At 43.0% G+C, this 21,607-nt stretch overlaps 1 protein-coding gene and 1 long non-coding RNA gene across 5 annotated transcripts in view; one reads left to right on the top strand and one right to left on the bottom strand.

The window, feature by feature from the left end:
* LOC109895502 (protein BEAN1-like) overlaps window positions 1-21,607 on the top strand; it is a 54,221-nt gene that overhangs the window by 15,756 nt on the left and 16,858 nt on the right. For 2 of the 4 annotated variants that reach the window (XM_031830734.1, XM_031830733.1), the window contains 3 exons: window positions 18,012-18,213; window positions 18,513-18,710; window positions 19,495-19,636. In XM_031830734.1, coding sequence (XP_031686594.1) covers window positions 18,171-18,213; window positions 18,513-18,710; window positions 19,495-19,636 — 383 coding nt within the window. In that variant the 5' untranslated portion in view covers window positions 18,012-18,170. The remainder of the gene's footprint in view (window positions 1-18,011; window positions 18,214-18,512; window positions 18,711-19,494; window positions 19,637-21,607) is intronic. The other 2 variants (XM_031830732.1, XM_020489216.2) reach the window with 1 other exon arrangement.
* LOC116374864 (uncharacterized) lies at window positions 10,348-12,354 on the bottom strand. Its single transcript, XR_004210858.1, has 3 exons — window positions 12,102-12,354; window positions 11,785-11,883; window positions 10,348-10,972 (listed from the first exon to the last, which is right to left on the bottom strand). It is a non-coding gene; the product is annotated as an uncharacterized LOC116374864 (long non-coding RNA).

The raw sequence follows: 21,607 nt of genomic DNA, 5'->3' as shown, positions 1-21,607 counted from the left end.
GATTTGACATGACTGCTTAATGACTACCTCAGCCAAGGGCCCGGAATCAGACCTGACTGTTTGCTCAATACAACCGGAAGCCGCTCTGCTTAGCGCCTGTCGACTGAACTGATCTGCTGCAGATAACGCGCCAACAGACCAGAGAGACAGAGGCAGTACCACACGTACAGCACTTCCTTTGTCATCAACGGAACCACATCCTGAAGACAAAACACTTTGTGGGGAGAAGCATCCATGATGCCGCTTTCGACTGTAACCCCAGAGTTACACTAGTCACACACCCTTATGTTGTAGCGATGGGGGGGGGGGGGGGGGGATTGAATTGGTACAGTTACATGTTTGGAGATGGTCTTATCGTGTCGTTTTGACAATATTGCAATATTATTTTTGTGCTAGTTGGCTGCACCAAAACTCTAGTATTTGTCCTTCACAGCGCGTTCTTCGTCTTCTTTTTAAATAGGGAGACAATTTGTTGTCAACACTCCATGACTGATCAAAGCGTGTTTTCCCAAGTCTCTCCCTCGTCCATCTGCAGCAGACATATGGTGAGCAATATGTTTGGAACATCGAATCCCAATCGAATCATAGTGTCAAATCACAATATATATCGTATCGTCGCTTAAGTTTTGTGATAATATTGTATTGTCGAGGTCCCTGGCAATACCAGCCCTATTATGTTATACTAGGGATAATGTGTTTCCATAGCTAGAGCTGACGGTAGGACTTTTGAAGAGCAGAATCAACAACCTCTGCATCATCAAAACAGTTGCTTTGTGAGAAGATGTTAAAGTTCACAGTTCCTCCATTGTTAAGTAAATGCCAGCGGAAAAGTACCAGGGGCCTGGCTTTGGCCCCAAGTGAGAGCAGGTCCGCCGGAGCCATGGCCCAGTGAGACACGGCTGCCGGCCCACATAGATGGAAACAGAAAAGTACCAGGGGCCTGGCTTTGGCCCCAAGTGAGAGCAGGTCCGCCGGAGCCATGGCCCAGTGAGACACGGCTGCCGGCCCACATAGATGGAAACAGAAAAGTACCAGGGGCCTGGCTTTGGCCCCAAGTGAGAGCAGGTCTGCCGGAGCCATGGCCCAGTGAGACACGGCTGCCGGCCCACATAGATGGAAACAGAAAAGTCTGAGGCTTTTGGGTAAAACACTGGGGTAAAATCCTTTATGGAAATACACCATGAGTGAACTGCAATGTCTTTGGTCTAGTTTGTACTTTTCAAAAAAGGGCATGGAATGTTACCAGTACACCTGTATTGTGTTTCCAATTATCCCCGGTGCCACTTCCAAGGTGTACCAGTGGCACTCCCTTTACTATTGTTCGTTTTGCAAGTAGACTACATGGTGGCTTGTTGAAGCGCGAGCTACTCACTGCAACGTGTGTGCTGTGTGCTTTGTAGTGTGGCTACTCACTGCAACGTGTGTGCTGTGTGCTTTGTAGTGTGGCTACTCACTGCAACGTGTGTGCTGTGTGCTTTGTAGTGTGGCTACTCACTGCAACGTGTGTGCTGTGTGCTTTGTAGTGTGGCTACTCACTGCAACGTGTGTGCTGTGTGCTTTGTAGTGTGGCTACTCACTGCAACGTGTGTGCTTTGTAGTGTGGCTATGATGGATTTCTGCTCAATGAAGCAGGCTCTACCTTACGTTAGAAGAATGGATTGCGGGGGAAAAGCATTTCTAAAAGTCCACGGTGCTTTTCCACACAGTGCTGTCCATCCCCCAGACTCGTCGTACAGGGCCATTTCCTTCCCAGTGTCTGTCTTCGTTAGACTTCCCCTCACCCCCCTCGTGGTATTGAAGAGACACATTTGTGCTGAGAGGAGAAAAGCTTCTCTCACTCTTCTTAATTGCCTCTCTTTTCTTCTCCTCCTCTTCTTCTCATATGTTGCAGTCTTTTGGTAAGCGCTGTGGACATCTGACATGTTTTCTTGTTAACAGGAAGAGGGAAATTGTGGATGTGTCCCTGCCCGTCGGTTCTGTTATCCCCTTACTGAGGGTTGCAAAGGGAAGGTATATTACTGCAAACTTTCAAAGTTTACCAGTAAACTTCCAGAATTGTGGTATCTTTCAAGGATTTTGTGTAATCTATCGCACGACTTCAGTGACCCTTTTGGGTACTTCCGATTTGTACAAGTGTCTGTAAGGATCTCTGGCCCTCTGTGTGGCCTTATCACATGTCAAATGTATGAAACATTATCCTTAAATATAAACCGTCAAGTTAGTGAATATCATTGGTGTTTAATATGAGGTTTTCAGCATGAAATATCCTTTATATTTTTTTCACACACTTTTTCAAACTTTACTATGTCAGTTTGTTGTCACTATTTTGCATTCAAACTGGTGGCAGTAGTGTCAATAGTTGAAAGAGTTTCAGAGTTAATTGAAATAATGCCATTGTTTTCAGATAATTTTTTCATTTGTTAAGCTATTTACTCTTGAACCATACGGTCTATCTACTAGAAACTCATGGACGATACGGATATTTTCTTTTGCTATATATGAATACATTTTTAAAAGTTATTAAAGTATAAATTACCAAAAGTCACAATAGATTTTCTGTTAATTACCGAAATGATTGACGATCCAGGTAGCTTTGGTAAACTACCACAATCTTTGCAAATCTACCCGTGCACACTCGGGGAAATAAGCATAGAGTTGTGTCACCTATTAATGCAAGTGACAAATCTGTGGGAATGGGAGTCCCATGGTGGATTCTGTGTTGCTTGTAGGAGGTGTGAAGGCTTGCATGACGTAAGACATGGAACTGCCATCTAGTGGTAGTCAGTGTTCTGGCCTGGGATATCAGCCTGTCTTCCAGTCCCAGAGTTGATTATGTCCTGCTCAGGGGAAACTTTCATCTTTGGAGATGAAGTTGAGATGTTGTTGTTATTGAAGTCTATGGATTGCTGATTTATAATAAGGACATCTAATATGGAATCCAAGTAAATCAAGAACACTCATAGTCCTTTTCATTCGTAAAAACCAATACATATCGTTAGAGGATGGATGTAGAGCTAGATCTTTTCTTCTTTTTAATATTGTAATATTTCAGAATTGAAATAAATGAATATAGATATCCTTGAGGTCAGAGCAGAAATCATCCATCTGCAAAATATCTCTGCTCTTCTCTGGCATACAACAGGTTCATCTTCTAGGGGCATGCAAGGTGATTTGTTTTCCTCATCACCTTGAGAGAATGCCCACGATGTCAGGGAGGCCTGTTATCATTGGATGCAGGGAGAGGAGTCCTTATAGGGCTATCCACATAACCGTGTACCTGTCATACTGGGTAATACACAATGTAAACGCAACAGCCTTCGTCTTCTCCTCACCTGCACAATGTACTCAGTAATGGATGTCCCTTATACATATTCATAGCGCAGTCATCCTCAGTACACTTACCATAACACATCCAGACATTCTCTTTGCGTCAGGCTGATGTCTCAATGTTGTGCTCCCTCTAGCTTATATAGAGTCCCATAGACTTTTTAAAGCAGACCCTGTCATCATCTATCAGTATCATAATAATCACCTTAGATCCAGCAAGGTTTCACAAGCGTGCGGCCAATTGACGCACTGGATGGGGCCTTGGTATGTACCGTACATGTTAGGACAACATGGGCATAAGAGTGATTATCTTGTATTGAGGTGATACGGGAGCTGTGTGTACTGAATAACTTCCGCTGTTATTACAGTACTGTATGTTTGTCATGTCCCACTCAATCAGCTCAGTGTCTACGTATTGAACACGAGGAACTGCAGTGGACTTCTCCTCACAAGGTTGTACATTCCAATGTGATATGTGATAAATATGTTTAAAAGGGCTACTCGGTAAAGTGTGAATTGGCTTGTGAAGAATTTACAACAAAAAATTGGCAAAACACTTCCTCACAGCGACGTGCCATGTGTTAAACATTATCAGCACCTGCTTGGGTTGGTGCTGAAGATGTGTTAATTAGCTATCGTTCGTCTTCTGTGTTAAGAATTTTTTTTTTAATCCCACTGAATTTACACGGACGCTGAGGTTATTATATCTTAAATCTGTCATTTGAGAAAAAAATGAACTTCATAAGATTTTCAGAGACTTGTTTGTTTGTGTTATCCGATCTCTCCTCTGAGAGAGATAGAGATGCTGGTTGTGTGTCATTTAATATTGTTCGGTTCGTATCCCACTGTTTTATATTACGCTCCTAGCAGCGATGCTGTTCAACTCCTCTTTTTTCTAGCATCTCCTGAGAGTAAAGCCTCTTGAGTTCCTCCGTCTAACCGGAATAATATGCCAGGAAAGATGCCCTCGCTCGGTTTTCTTCTCCCACTCTCTCTCCAGCTGGGGCCTGCTAACCCCATAGGGCGCACAAACATCACACATACACAATTTATAACAATCACCCCTCCCGCTCTCTCTCGCTCCCTGTGCCCCCCCCCTCTCCTCACACACACACACGCACTCTATCTTTCTCTCTCTCTTTCACTCTGTCTGTTCCTCTCTCTCTCTCTCACACACACACACAATCACACTCACGCACCACCGTTCATATTTCTGGAGTTATATCATATTGAGGTTGATACCACGTTACAGTGGACAGTTCCACTGTTTGAGAACACCAAAGTCCTCTGAGAAATATATAGTGTGTGGGCGTACCACTTGGCTTCGTCTGGATTGCAAAGCACTCGAGGAGGAACGGAATGATATTGTGAATTTAAATCACAGGGAGCTTTATCGATGGTTCTGTTTAATGTTCAACGGGAAAGACAGGCCAGGGGGTGGCAGGATAGGAGTGGAGTCTTACGGGAGCGAACATAAAGACAGTGAGAAATGCTTTCTAATCTTATGAATCTTGACCAGGGAGTACACAACTGTCATATAAACACAAAAGGGCACACAGGGAACAGACTACCACCGTTAGCAGTATTATCTGAGCACAAGGAGAGAACATTTGGACTAAATGTGGGCTATAATTATTGTAATCTGTGGTGCAAAACAGGGATGAGTCCTGTGTGAGAAATGGAGGGTGGATGAGAAAGAGAATGGAAAGGGAGTAGCGTGTTCAACACCAATGCAAAGTCAGATGAAACGGTAGTGATCGAGAAAGTCCTAAAAATGTGTTATCTATGTCTCAATTTGACATAGATATGCCACATTGAGTTTAAGAGAGTGAGGGAGCGAGGGTACATTGATTATATACAGCACGCAGTCCTGGTGTTCTGGACTGGTGTGACCCTCTGCATCGAGCGGGCAGACTGTGCGCTCTCTGTGAGGTCCTGTGTCACGGGCCCAAGGGCAAGTTTGGAGAAGGTCAGCACGATTTACTGCGGCATGGAGGAGCAGCAATCAAACACAATCAAAGTGCTCCATAGACCCAGGCCCTGACGATATGCCATTCACTCAGCTAAACAGCAGACGCGCACGTACATGTACACACTTGCTTCCTTTCTTGCTCTCGCTCACTCACTCACTCTCACACATACATACACACAAACCCAGCTTCACCTAATGCATTCTCTGGAGGAGCCTCCACAGCACATCCTGTATCATGCACATGGGCAATATGACGTCCCAGACACGTGTCTCCCAATGTGAAGCACAGCCAGCTGGATGACCCAAGGCATCCATGGTGCATTGGCTACAGCACTGGGCCCTGGAGACCTGGCCATGTGGCGCTCTGCTGCTGCTGGTGCTCTCAGAGATGTCTTTACAGGCACAGCACTTCAAAATGCATCACTTCCTGGATAGTAGGACTGAGCCCATGCTGCTGAATTCAGCACATACTGTATCAGGACTACTAATCACTAGTACCAATTGGTAGGTGCATAGTGTCGCCTAGGAGTTTAGCAGGTGTATTAATTAAACAACAAAATATAATCCGACACTTAACTATTTTGGCACAGTCATGGCCCTCTCCAGTATGTGAGATTGTGAGTGCAACAGTGGAAATTTGCTCTAATGATGTTTCTAAAAGGCCTCTTAATGACAGAGCAAAGGCTAATTAGCATCTCTGTTTTGGGCAGTGAAGAATCACGCTCAATTAAGAATGATGCTAACCATGCCCAGATGCTTGATACACAACAAGAGTTGTCTTCTTTTCAGAGTGAGGCTTTGACTTGACGCTTTCAGAAATATCAGTCTGTATATACAGTTGAAGTTGGAAGTTTACCTACACTTAGGTTGGAGTCATTAAAACTCGTTTTTCAACCACTCCACAAATTTCTTGTTAACAAACTATTGTTTTGGCAAGTCGTTTAGGACATCTACTTTGTGCATGAGGTATTCATACCCTTGGACTTTTTCCACATTTTATTGTGTTACAGCCGGAATTTAAAACAAATTCAATTTAGATGTTGTGTCACTACACACAATACCCCATAATGTCCTAGTGGAATGTTTTTCAAAATTCTTAAAGATTAATTGAAAATGTAATGCTGAAATGTCTTGTCAATAAGTATTCAACCCGTTTGTTATGGCAAGCCAAAAGAAGTTCAGGAGTAAAAAAATTGCTTAACAAGTCACATAATAAGTTGCATGGTGTTTAACATGATTCTTTAATGACTACCTCATCTCTGTACCCCACACATATACAACTATCTGTAAGATCCTTCAGTCGAGCAGTGAATTTCAAACAGATTCAACCACAAAGACCAGAGGTTTTCTAATGCCTCGCAAAGAACGCCACCTATTGGTAGATGGGTAAAAATGTAAAAAGCAGACATTGAATAGCCCTTTGAGGATGTTGAAGTTTTTAATTCATTCCACTTTGGATGGTATATCGATACATCCTGTCACTTCAAAAGATACTTCCTAACTCAGTTGCCAGAGAGGAAGGAAACCGCTCAGGGATTTCACCATGAGGCTAATGGTGTCTTTAAAACCGTTAGAGGCTAGTGGCTGTGGTAGGGAGATCAACAACATTGTGACATAATCATTGTGAAATTATAAGTGAAATAATCTGTTTGTAAACAATTGTTGGAAAAATTGCTTGTGTCATGAACAAAGTAGATGTCCTAACCGACTTGCCAAAACAATAGTTTGTTAACAAGATATTTATGGAGTGGTTGAAAAATGAGTTTTAGTGACTCCAACCTAAGTGTATGTAAACTTCCATCTTCAACTGTATAGTTTTGGCAAGTCGGTTAGGAGATCTACCTTGTGCATGACACAAGTATTTTTTCCAACAATTATTTACAGACAGATTGTTTCACTGTATCACAATTCCAGTGGGTCAGAAGTTTACATACACTAAGTTGACTGTGCCTTTAAACAGCTTGGAAAATTCCCCAAAATTATGTAATGGCTTTAAAAGCATCTGATGGGCTAATTGACATCATTTGAGTCAATTGGAGGTGTACCTGTGGACCTATTTCAAGGCATACCTTCAAACTCAGTGCCTCTTTGCTTGGCATCATGGGAAAATCAAAAGAAATCAGCCAAGACCCCAGAAAAAAAATTGTAGACCTCCACAAGTCTGGTTCATCCTTGGGAGCAATTTCCAAACGCCTGAAGGTACCACGTTTATCTGTACAAACAATAGTATGCAAATATAAACACCATGCGATCATACAGCCGTCACATCGCCCAGGAAGGAGACACGTTCTGTCTCCTAGAGATGAACGTACTTTGGTGTGAAAAGTGCAAATCAATCCCAGAACAGCAAAGTTCCTTGTGAAGATGCTGGAGGAAACAGGTACAAACGTATCTATATCCACAGTAAAATGAGTCCTATATCGACATAATCTAAAAGCCCGCTTAGCAAGGAAGAAGCCACTGCTCCAAAACTGCCATAAAACAGCCAGACTACGGTTTGCAACTGCACATGGGGACAAAGATCGTACTTTTTGGAGAAATGTCCTCTGGTCTGATGAAACAAAAAAATAACTGTTTGGCCATAATGATCATCGTTATGTTTGGAGGAAAGAGGCTTGCAAGCCGAAAAACACCATCCCAACCGTGAAGCACGGGGGTGGCAGCATCATGTTGTGGGGGTGCTTTGCTACAGGAGGGATTGGTGCACTTTTCTTTTTTTTAACATTTATTTTATTAGGCAAGTCAGTTAAGAACAAATTCTTATTTTCAATGACAGCCTAGGAACAGTGGGTTAACTGCCTGTTCAGGGGCAGAACGACAGATTTGTACCTTGTCAGCTCAGGGATTCGAACTTGCAACCTTTCGGTTACTAGTCCAACGCTCTAACCACTAGGCTACCCTGCCACCCCAGGTGCCACAAAATACATGGCATCATGAGGCAGGAAAATTATGCGGATATATTGAAGCAACACCTCAAGACATCAGTCAGGAAGTTAAAGCTTGTTGCAAATGGGTCTTCAAAATGGACAATGACCCCAAGCATACTTCCAAAGTTCTGGCAAAATGGCTTAAGGACAACAAGGTCAAGGTATTGGTTGGCCATCACAAAGCCCTGACCTCAATCCTATAGGACATTTGTGGGCAGAACTGAAAAAGCGGGTGCGTGCAAGGAGGCCTACAAACCTGACTCAGTTACACCAGCTCTGTCAGGAGGAATGGGCCGAAATTCACCCATCTTATTGTGGAAAGCTTGTGGAAGGCTGCCTGAAACGTTTGACCAAAGTTAAACAATTTAAAGGCAATGCTACCAAATACTAATTGAGTGTATGTAAACTTCTGACCCACTGGGAATGTGATGAAAGAGATAAAAGCTGAAATAAGTCATTCATCCTACTATTATTCTGACATTTCACATTCTTAAAATGAAGTGGTGATCCTAACTGACCTAAGTAAGACAGGGAATTTTTACTAGGATTAAATGTCAGGAATTGTGAACAACTGAGTTTAAATGTATTTGGCTAAGGTATGTAAACCTCCAACTTCAACTGTATCTCTCAGTCGCTCTCTTTTTTCTCTCTCACCCTCAATCAGATATCATATCAAATGATACAGTTATTATTCAAGGGTGTGCTGTTTCAATTCATCACTAGATCTAGTGATTGATTTTGATGTCTCTACTCTCTGCTCATTTATTTTCCCCCGCTGCCTTCTTTTAGATGACATCAATCTTTATAAAGCAACAGCTCGGGGGACAGAGTCCCGCAAAAGCATTGTGTAAGCAGTCCAGTGAATCATATACAACCATAATGAGTTGCCCTGCAGAATAATCCCATTAACCTACACTGTGATATATGGCCCTTTATTGCCTTCAGACCTCTCTCTGCATTAACACTGACCTCGGACTTGTTCCAGATCAGTATTAATGGAAGACTGGACTTTGTTTTGACACACCACATACATTGTATATGTATTACCAGTAAGCATAGCTTGTTCACTCCCAAAGTAACAGGAGAGGTGCAGCAAGTAAGTCCCTTGTTTTGACGCCATCGTGGCAGGGATGTCAACGTGCCCGCTAGCCAATCAGGATGCCCGGCAAACCAAAAATCGGTTCTGGGAGCGTTCCCCTGAACATTCAATAGGTTTCCCCAAAAGTTATAACACAAAAACTGTGCAGATGTGTTGATAATTATACAATGTCTGTATAAAACATTCACCCGATGTTGGTAGAACATTCCCAGAACAAATGTTATTACATTACCTGGAAACCTAATAAGAACCTTAAGGTAATGTTCTGTGGTGGCTGTTACAGGTGTTAGAACATTCCAAGGATATTTCATTTAAAATATAAAAACATTGATATCAAACATTATTTGAATGTTTTTGGGATGTTATCATCCTAATGTTAGATAAAAACCCAAACTAGAAGGTATTGGGAATATGTTGTGGGAATGTTCTGTATTTGCTGGTTGGGCACTGCAGGGATGCAGGCAGCTACAGTAGTGCCTTCAGAAAGTATTCAGACCCCTTAACGTTTTCCACATTTTGTTACGTCACAGCCTTATTTTAAAATGGATTAAATAAATAACACTCAATCTATACATAATAACCCATAATGACAACGGAAAAACAGGTTTAGACATTTTTGAAAATGTATTAATAACAGAAATACCTTATTTATATGAGTATTCAGACCATTTGCTATCAAAGTTGAAATTGAGCTCAGGTGAATCCTGTTTCCATTGATCATCCTTGAGATGTTTCTCCAACTTGATTTATCTGTGGTAAATTAAATTGATTGGACATGATTTGTAAAGGCACACACCACACACAGTTGACAGTGCATGTCAGAGCAAAAACCAGGCCATGAGGTCGAAGGAATTGTCTGTAGAGCCCCGAAACAGGATTGTGTCGAGGCACAGATCTGGAGAAGGGTACCAAAAAAAAAGATGTATGCAGCATTGAAGGTCCCCAAGAACGGTGGCCTCCATCATTCTTAAATTGAAGATTGTGTTAGGTTTTAAAATGAGCCATATAAAATATCACAGACGCTTAAAAAAAAGCTCAAACCAAGTTTATTCCCCCATTGGGTCATACAGCTGCATAAGACATACTCACACAAGCACTGATATTTAACCCTTTCTCCTACACGGAGTCTCCTCATACACATCTGAACAGCCAATGAATCTCTGTTACTAGACAGAACCTTAGTGATATCTGTTCTTCCTCACTTCATCTGACATGACCTCTGCCCCAAAGTGCTCGCTCCTCCCCAACTCACGGCTTTCATGTCTTTTTTCCTCCCATAGGATCCCTGATGGCTAACAATAACATATCTGGACCGGATGTAAACCTTATATATTCCCCTCTCTCCCTCAGTGACATGAATAAGTAGATTTCATATATTTTTTTTAGAACCCAACAATCCCTCCTCTTGAAACATTAGCTTCCTACTGTTCAACTTACATAAACTTGGAAATGACTTAAAAATGAACAAACAATGATAATAAAACACGAACAAAAAAATGAAACATGATTAACATTCACAGAGACTTATGGCCTCTGTTCTATAATCACACCATACACACTCTTATTTCCATCTCTCATAGAACACTGATAATAACATGTCCACTCGAGCCGTTGACTTCTTCCATTCAAACTTTCTCCTTCTGGTTCCTAAGAGAGTGATAGCACAAGACTTGAAAAGCAAAAAGAAACACAATACATAACAGTATTAATAATGTGTTAAAACTATGCACAATATTATATGCAAAGAAAGAAAAAAAAACGTTTGATAGCATGACAAGTTCTACTCTCTCTTCACCTGCCTATGCCTTCAGGGTTCTCTTCTACTGGATTTGGCAAAAATGAAGACCCACCCAGTCTTCGCCGTCAGACCACAGGCTCCGAGAGGTGTTCCCAAGCCATGTCATTCTCACTTTGCGCGCCATCTCCTCCTTCCTCTATAGCCACCCGATATACACATGCAGTGGCCTTAACCTTTACCTCATCTTGAGGTCACTCAGCACTGTGTATACGTTTCAACATCAAGGCCCTCAGAAGATGATATCCCAACAATGCTACTAAAGTAACCCCTGCTACTGCTAGCACTGCCCATGACGCATACTTCACATTTGCACCGTAGTCCAGTTCCATGCTGTTACTATAGCCTCCTTCGCTACTATTACTGATCCTTCAGGTACTGTCCCTTCACCGACTGCTGTGAGAATAGCTACGGCATGGGAATCTGTCTCCTGCTCTTCTACCGTGTGTGGTACACAGATAGATCTAGGTACACAGTTGTGCACAGTTAACTGTCTCCCTCTCCTACGAGCTATCATCCCCAGAGACTATCACCCCAACCTTAATTTATGAGCCCCCACAGATCTCCAACAATGAACAATGATCACTCTTGTGTTCCACGACACCTAAAAACAGATTGACTTTGAACAAGGAAGAGAGGAAATGCATGTTTAATCATTTCTCACCACTCTTGATGCGACTAAGACGGTGGAAAGAACCATCCATCCGTTCTGTTCTATGCCCATGGGATGCTAGTCTCCATGCCCGTCTCCTTCATTTTCATCCTTGGGTGTCAAACGCAAGACACAGACTATGAGCCTTGTATGCAATTTATTGTAGCGTATCATCCAGCAATCCACATGTATTGACATGCTTCAACATTAGGATTATAAAAGACATTGTAAAACAAAATCCCCTTCATGGTTGACTCAAGTTATCATCCTATCATGACACAAGGCAAGACCCAGATGCAGACAATGGAGGCAGATGGTTGGAGTCTTACAATGTTTGAAAATCCAAAGGGGTAGGCTAGAGAATGGTCGTGGACAGACAAACGGTCAAAACCAGATCAGAGTCCAGGAGGTACAGAGTGGCAGACAGGCTCGTGGTCAAGGCAGGCAGAATGGTCAGGCAGGCGGGTACAAAGTCCAAAAAAAGGCAAGGGTCAAAACCGGGAGGACTAGAAAAAGGAGAAATGCAAAAAGCAGGAGAACGGGACAACCGCTGGTTGACTTGGAAAACATACCAGACAAACTGGCACAGAGAGACAGGAAACACAGGGATAAACACACTGGGGAAAATAAGCGACACCTGGAGGGGGTGGAGACAATTACAGGGACAGGTGAAACAGATCAGTGCGTGACAATCCAGTGAGTTCTCTAATAACACTTAAAGTTAAAATTTCTAGAGAGAAAAACCCTCCCTAGACCCAATAAGTTAGAGCCGTGCACCCACCCCTCACAGTTTGAGAGTAGCGCTCTCTCTCGCTTTATCCAAATCATAATTAAAACATTTTATAAATGATCCAAGACAAATTTAGAATGACAGACTAAGTAAAGCACTAAGGACTATCACTCTAATTCAAGCTTCTCAACCTAGCACACGTCATCACAGTTAGAATGTACATTTTCAAACGGGACCTTTGATTGCCGGTAATAACTCTTCTCATTACAACCCCCATTTGTCCCTGTTTACCTGTTACGAGTGGCATGGTAATGAAAGATCGGTATCTCAATGCATTCTTAGTCTAAATTACTAGGAATTTTGCAGTGTATTCCTCCTCAATTAACCTGACACCCCAAACAATTACGGGCACGGTTGAAACCCCCCATTCTCCCAGCACTTATCTTTCTAGCGTGTCTTTATGGGTTCCTCTTCAGATAGTGTTAAAGTTCATCTTCCCAACGGAACGTATGTAACTCATGCCTGTCACAGTTGATGGCCCTTGATAATGTCCCTATATCAATATCCACATAAAGTTTAAAAAAAATCAAATACACAAGTCTCTCACCATTCGGTCTGGTCCATTTTTTCCCACCAGTAGTCCACGAGCATGAGAGACGTTTGAACGGGATTTCTCTCCATGCTCACACCACATGCGCGGTCTCAGGACTCATGACGCACTCCTCCTGTACCCAGGTTGATGGCTCGGACTCAGGTCACAGATATGAGTGTTAAAAGTCACGGTCGTATTGAACGTCTTTGTCGCTTATTGTTCAGCTGGCTAGGGAGGTTTTTGAGGTTCACACACTGTTCGTGGTCAAATTATCCCTTCCATTATCCCTTCCACCCTTGCCATTACTTGAGAGAAGACGGAGCGAAACAACAGTTTAAGACACTTCTGAATCCGGATATCCAGACCATCCGTTCACCGTTTGATTAATTATTACATTCTCACTTTTCTTAATACCATTATCTCTAAGACAAATGTCAAAGAGCTGAACAACATGCTGTTACTGTTGAAACCATTTTAAAACTTGGTTCATACTCCCTTATTTTACTGGCGACCTCTCCGAAGAGTTACCAGATCAGGGAGTTAGAACTCTAACCCATGGGGGAAATACCAACAATCCGGCAGACCCAATCTGGTGAAATTTGTATCGAAACAAAGACAAAAATGAAATCCTTTTGGAGGAACCGTCAACCCTCATTAACATATATTTTCCCTTCTATGTGAAGGCGGAACAAAATTCTTTAGTGTATTTAACCAAAGGACCAGGGCCCCAGGGAACTGGTCATTTAACCTTTAACACATGATTCACATTGTGATTCAAAAACACTGCATGTTAACTCAATAATAAACCAATTAGAATAACCAATCAATTTATAATTACAACTCTTGATAACTCCATAACGAATTAATGGTTTCCCATAAGGTATAAGGTAATGGTAAAATAGACTAGAGACTAATGTCCCTCCTTCATATTATAATTAAATCCCACCCGTCTCGATCATCTCTACTGAGATTGATCAGGCCTCACCAGAGGGTGGGGCCCCTTTGGATACTTTTATACTAAGAAAACTGCCGAATTTCACTAACTGCTCTCCACAAGACCACAGTCTCTGGAAACATTCCAAAGAGAGATAATGAAACCCCCTCCTCTCCTGGAAAAGACAGTGTACATTTAGTTAGCATTCACTATGCTACATCTTAATCAGCAATCCCAAAAGTATTAATTACAAGGGAAACATGATAATGGTAAATCCACTGTCCTCACTCCAATCATTAAACGTTTGTTTTAATCCACCCCCATTGTTTATGTATCCCTTACTTGGCATGTACTACCCTTAGACACTGCGACATTATCTCGCCACCGAGTCTAGCGATTCCCTTGTCTCTTTTCCCCATGAATCTCCATAACCACCGCACCACAACGCTCTTCGTGTTCATGAACCCACATGGCATGAACTAAAAAAGTAAATTTTAGGTTTGGTAACCCCAATGCTAATTTCTCGTGACCCCTCCTCCCTTTTCGTCCATTCTATAAATCTATTTCAGAGTAAGGCGACATAAAATGTAAATCTGTTTCATAAATAAAACAACATAAAATGTCTCACAGGAGACTAAAAAAACCCTAAGGTTTTCTAAGTTTGCAAGGAGTGTTTATGTCCAGATCATTTGATTTGTTACCTCTTCAGAATCCATTCCCATTTCGCATAGATTATTCAACCCGAAATATTTTTTTCCTGTGGCAATTTAGCCAATTTTTCATCATAAGGAATCCTCAATATTTGATCCCTGGCATCTATTAAAAAGTTGTGTAAGACGTGATCTCATCAGTCCTTCCTTCACATAGAAAACGTCATTTCCTTGAACCATTATTGATCTAACCCCACTACTTTCAGGAGTGTTTGCTGCTGTTGTTTTGACAAAGATGCAAATCAAATGCTTGAATTGCAGCATTCCCCCATATTGAGCTTTTGATTCTGGTTTTATGTCAATGTGCCAAGTCACAATTGCCTCCCTGAATTCTCTACTAGATGTGAATTTTCCGTTAGCCGGGAAATGCTGACCAATTGTATCCAGTTTGCTAAATTTTTCCCATATTCGAGCCGAATTGGTAGAATGCTCATGCACTTTTTTCAGTGTCCAAGGTGTTTCGATTTCTTCCCTCCTGTCTCTAATACACACCTTCTATTAACTATTTTCCAAGGTAGAGCTACCCACATCCCCAGTAGAATAGTTAGGGTATGTGTGCCTATTAATTTGTCACTGCACTTAATACCTTGTATTAGAACCAATACTATAGCGTCTGCAAATTTATTACTGGAGAATTACGGATGACCTAATGTCTTATTTCAGTGTTACGCCTCAAATATCACTGTTGTTGATAACACACATTACCAAAATTGTCTTCCTATTTCTACATAATCTGTCACAGTTCCCCACCCAAATAGGGCATAAACCAATCTCTCTCCTTATTGCTACTGCTAATATACTCAAATCATGTTCAAACAACGTTTGAATGTCTTTTTCCTTTTCGAACCATGGATGAGGCTCTCCTCCAGACACTTTATCCATCCCCTGGCACTATACTGCCTCACAGCCACTGTGGCTGAGACCTTCACCCTCTCATTACAGGCTTAGCAGGGAACCAACCCCACCCGGGTCTTACCCCCTAGGACTTCCCCTCTGCAGGTACTAACCTGTTCGGGCATACCTTCCAGGACTCACCCTATTCTTATAGTACCTTCCCACTCGGGATTTACACCCTAGGACTTACCCTCTACAGGTACCGACCTGTTCGGGCATACCTTCCGGGACTTATCCTATACTTTATGGTACTAGCAAGAATCAACCCACTCAGGATTTATCCCCTAGGACTTACCCTCTACAGGTACCGACCTGTTCTGGCATACCTTCCGGGACTTACCATATACCACAAAGCTATGACCGGTCGTAATACAATGGGACAACTGAATAAGCTCAGGCTTTCTAGATCCATATCCTATAATTGGTTCAACCTACGACTCTCATCTCCCCAAGATTTCAGAATGAGTGATAACAGGTGTAGGAACTGTGCATACCTTGTTTCCCGGTGCCGGCTCCTGTTCACTGATTCGGAATCTCTAGTTTAGCTGTAAATCGTGGTGAACCCTGCTCACAGCGCCAACTGTTCGGTTCTAAATTAACCTTGTAAAATTTACCGGGCGCTTAATAACGCTCAAACCAAGTTTATTTCCCCATTGGGTCATACAGCTGCATAAGATAAAATACATATTCACACAATCACTGATATTTAACCCTTTCTCCTTTGCTGATTATCCTACATATCTGAACAGCCAATGCATCTTTGTGGCAAGACAGAACCTTAGTGATATCTGTTCCTCCTCACTTCATCTGACCTCCTCTGCCTCAAAGTGCTCGCTCCTCCCCAACTCACGGCTGTCATGTTGACTCAGTGTCGTTTTTCCTCCCATTGGATCCCCGATGGCTAACAATAGCATATCCGGACAGAATGTAAACGTTATACATTCCCCTCTCTCCCTCAGTGACATGAATAAGTATATTTCATATTTTCCGAACCCAACAGTTGGAAACACCAAGACTCTTCCTAGAGCTGGCCGCCAAACTGTGCAGTCGTGGGGAGAAGGGCCTTGGTCAGGGAGGTGACCAAGAACCCGATGGTCACTCTGACAGAACTCCAGAGTTCCTCTGTGGAGATGGGAGAACCATCCAGAAGGACAACTTGCAGCACTCCACCAATCAGGTCTTTATGGTAGAGTGGCCAGACGGAAGCCGCTCCTCAGTAAAAGGCTGCTTGGAGTTTGCCAAAAGGCACCTAAAGACTCTCAGAACATGAGAAACAAGATTTCTTCGGGCCTGAACGCCAAGTGTCACATCTGGAGGAAACCTGGCACCATTCTTAGAGTGAAGCATGGTGGTGGCAGCATCATCCTGTGGGGATATTTTTCAGTGGCAAGGGACTGGGAGACTAGTCAGGATCGAGGGAAAGATTAACAAAGTAAAGTACAGAGATCCTGGACCTCAGCTCTGGACCTCAGACTGGGGGCGAAGGTTCACCTTCCAATAGGACAACAACACTAAGCACACAGTAAAGACAGCGCAGGAGTGGCTTCGGGACAAGTGTCTAAATGTCCTTGAGTGGCCCAGCCAGAGCTGGGACTTGAACCAGATTGAACAACTCTGAAGAGACCTGAAAATAGCTGTGGAGCAACATTCCCCATCCAACCTGACAGAGCTTGAGAGGATCTACAGAGAAGAATGGGAGAAACTTGTAGCATTATACCCAAGAAGACTCGAGGCTGTAATCGCTACCAAAGGCGCTTCAACAAAGTACTGAGTAAAGGGTTTGAATACTTATGTAAATGTGACATTTCAGTTTTTTTTTTTATAAATAGCAAACATTTCTAAAAACCTGTTTTTTCTCTGTCATTATGGGGCATTGTGTATAGATTGATGAGGGGGGGGGGAACTATTTAATCAATTTTAGAATAAAGCTGGAACTTAACAAAATGTTGAAAAAGTCAAGGGATCTGAATAATTTCATAAACAGCATGAAGATGTAGACTACTGTGCTAGATCTTCAAATCAACACACAATGCTCACTGTGGATTAAAATATTAACATTGATTATGATCTACACAAATATTTTATAACCTCAATTATGGCGGGAATTCCTCAGCAGGGAAGAGATGAATAGAGACTAATACGATTAACATTTAGACAACGGCCTCCTCATAAATAAATTGATTTGATTTCGTGTCTCCTGTGATGCCCCCAAAAAGATTTTCAGAGGCCAAATGTGGCAAAGTTAACACAGCACCTCGTATTATCCCAGCCTGCGCATATTGAATCTGTCTGTGTCACTATCTGTGTGGTGTTATTTTGAGTACATTTGATTTGTGTTGTGTGCGCTTATTTTGGTTTCTCTCTCGTTCTGATGAAAAGGGTGAAGGGGATTTGAGAAGAGCCACTAATGGCTGAAGTTGGGTTTCTGCCCCCTGAGCTGACATGAAAGAGTTCCACCCCGTGTATTTAAAAATTCTAACGGGTTGAGGATTAAATATTAAACACGGCAGACTTGAGAATCGATTCCTCCGCTGAGGAATGAAAATCTTGGGAGTGTTCCTGACCTGCGGTCCACAGAGAGGTATGTGTAAGATGAGGAATGTCAGCTTACATGTTTCTCTCCATAGGGTCATGGTGGCAACGTCTGTAACATTGGCATTGCCACAAAGGATTTGAATTTCTGCTTTATAATCAACAAAAATAATTAACCTGTGATTTTTTCTCTCTCCACTTTCTCTAATCCTCTCACCACTCTCCCCTCTCTATCACCTCCCTCTCTCCCTCCCCCCCTCTCTCCACACTGTCCCTCTTGTATTCCATTCTTCCCTGCCTTCTCTTTTCTGTGGCTGTGCCCCACCTTGTGGTCTGTGAACTGTGCAGTGAGCTCGAACCAGAGCAGTGTCCATGAGTACCCAGACTGCCGTGATGGGGGCAGCGAGGCTAGCTTGCTGGTGTCTCCGCTGGTGGTGGCTGGCATCGTCATCGGCCTGGTGCTCTTCCTGTCCTGCGTTACCATCATCGTGGGCAGCCTGCGCAAAGACAGCCGTCTGCGCAACCCCCACCTGCGGGCCAGCTATGGTGAGTTACAGAGAGTTGTTCATCGATGAGGTGTGTTAGTGGCCCGTTCATTCATAAGCTTTAGTTCATGAATTGTCTATGCTCCTTTTCCCAGAGCTGAACCAATAGAAGATATTCAGTTTAGTCTTGCAATGAACACATTTCACCCACATGGCATTAATATGCCACATTTGGCATTCTCCAGAGCTGGCATTTAAACCAACCAGTGCTCTTCTCCTGAAACCTCATGTAAAGGGACCACACTCTGCCTGTGGGTTTGATAACGGAATGGGAAAATAACGAAATATTGCGCCAAACTGAATCTCACACACACAGCCAAAGCCACGTCTGTGGAAGGCCACTTGGCCCCATGGACCGGGTCCCATTGTCAGTTCACACAGAGACAGCACAAAAAGCTCAAAGAGCATCCTTTGTGTGAGGACACAGCCCCATTCTCCCTCTGCCTGGCCAAAGACTGATATACCCAGATTGTGTCGCACTGGCTTCAATCACAGCCCCTCTATCTTCAAGTAGCCACATGCCCTTAGCTTTATGTTTCATAGAAGATTCTGACTGCTCCGGTGTAAAAACAGTGCAGATGAGAGAGATAGACTGCAAAAATAAATATTTACTGTAAATCTGCTAACTCTGTTCAAAGTAGGATCCCTAAACCATGAGATATAAAATTCAGTTGAACTGAACACAGAGCATGTTTACAATCCTGACTGTGTGCTGTAGTTCACTGAGGGGAAAAAAAGCTAGTGTGTTCGTTCGTGTTGTATTAAACTGCCCTGCCTCTCCACAGCTCCGGATGGCTTTTCGTACGGCGGCTCCATCGGGGAGCTGAGGTCGACGTGTGTCGAGGAGTTCCCTCCAGCGTTTGACTTTGACTCCTACGTGGAGACTCTATCACAAGTCAATGTGATGTATCCAGACTCCCCGCCTCAGTAAGTCATTTAACTCGACTGTAATTGCCACCCAAAATGGCATTACGATCATCTTCATTCCTTTGGTCACCATTATGGCTAGATAAAGGGAGGTCTCTGATGGTCCATTTGCTGTTATCTTCATACATTATGATAAATGATGGATGAGTAATGATCATGAGCACCACTATTCTTCTGGTTGGTTACCTCCGGGTGATCCCCAGGTTGTGTGTGTGTGTGTGTGTGTGTGTGTGTGTGTGTGTGTGTGTGTGTGTGTGTGTGTGTGTGTGTGTGTGTGTGTGTGTGTGTGTGTGTGTGCGTGCGTGCGTGCGTGCGTGCGTGTTTGTGTGTGCGTGCGTGCGTGCGTGTGTGTGTGTGTGTGTGTGTGTGTGAGAGAGAGAGATAGGATCTGGCTATGATAATGAAGCAGGACCATTGTGAAGAGTCAAGGTAATGGAATGGAGGGATGTGCAGGGGAATGGAGAGCTGTAGTAATGAGTAGATGTGAGAAGTGGTTAAGAGCTCTCTGATCAATCTGAAGATCACATTATTAACCACCATAGTGGAGAGCCATAGGCTTTCTGTACTTAGTGCACGCTTACGGTTATATGATTGAAATGTAAAGGGTTTTGGAATATGTGAAATATGTATTTCATGTGCATTCCAGTTTCCATGCAAAAACTGTAGTTCTCTAGCTCAGTTAGTTAGTCAGTTAGTAGTAGTACAACGCCAGGATAGTGTGTTCATTTCCCGGGACCACCTGTATGTCAAATGTATGCATGCATTTTTTTATTTAACTAGGCAAGTCAGTTTAAGAACAAATTCTTATTTACAATGACGGCCTACCCCGGACGACGCTGGGCCAATTGTGCACCACCCTACAGCTGGATGGGATTCAGCCTGGATTCGAACCAGGGAGTTTAGTCTCCCCTCTTGCGCTGAGATGCAGTGCCTTTGGGCTTCCAAGTGGCACAGCGGTCTAATGCATGACTCTGTCACTTTGGATAAAAGCGTCTGCTAAATCAGGGATTCTCAACTGGGGGGGGTGGGACTTTTGCAAGAATATAAAAAATGTAATACAAAAATATTTTGAAAGGTAACCGCCACACTGAAACGTTTATTTTGAAAGGATACGGCCTCACCGCTAATTGTTGCTGACTTTACACGTGCAGCGCGTCAGCAGTGTTGAAAAAGCTAGCTACGTTCGAACTTGGAGGGTTTTCGCGCTGCACACACTCACTGACCCCCCCCTTCCACACACACACACACACACACGTACACACACACACACACACACACACACACACACACACACACACACACACACACACACTGATCCAATGAAAATGTCACTCTGTTTTGTTTTAAATGTGACACGAGCAATCAGATAATACAGATCTTCTTATGACAACTAAGTATGCAGATGTGTTCTGCAGGCATTATACACGTGGATAGTTAATGTCATTTAACTCATGTAGGCTAGCTGTCAGAGTAAAATCATGGACATGTTTTTAAAACATGCAGCTCCCTCTTCATCTACTGCTGCTTCCAATGTCAACAGCAAGGCAGACAACCCGGTCCCTGTCAAGAAGAGAAAATACCACCCCGACTTCATCAATTATGGTTTTACATATATTGAAGACAGGCAGGGTGAGTTTAGACGTCCTATGCAACGAGCTCTTAGCTAATGAGAGCATTAAACCCTCCAAACTAAAAAGGCATCTGGACACCAAGCATCCAAGTCACAAAGATAAGACAAGCTGTCAATATCTGGTGTCCTCACAAGATTCATTGAAGAACATATTCACCATTCAAGAAAAGACACTTCGCGCATCATGCCTTGTGGCCCAGCGCATTGCTAAGTGCAAAAAAAAAAGCCCACACCAGCGCAGAGGATCTCGTGCTCCCTGCTGCGATTGATATGTGCACTGAAATATCGGGAGAGTCAACCACCAACAAACTTAAAACTATACCCCTATCCAATGACACCAT

This window comes from Oncorhynchus kisutch, linkage group LG8, assembly GCF_002021735.2.
Source record: "Oncorhynchus kisutch isolate 150728-3 linkage group LG8, Okis_V2, whole genome shotgun sequence".
Classification (NCBI taxonomy): Eukaryota; Metazoa; Chordata; class Actinopteri; order Salmoniformes; family Salmonidae; genus Oncorhynchus; species Oncorhynchus kisutch.
Note: the sequence above shows the minus strand (reverse complement) of the source record. Positions and strands in the feature narration are given on the sequence as shown.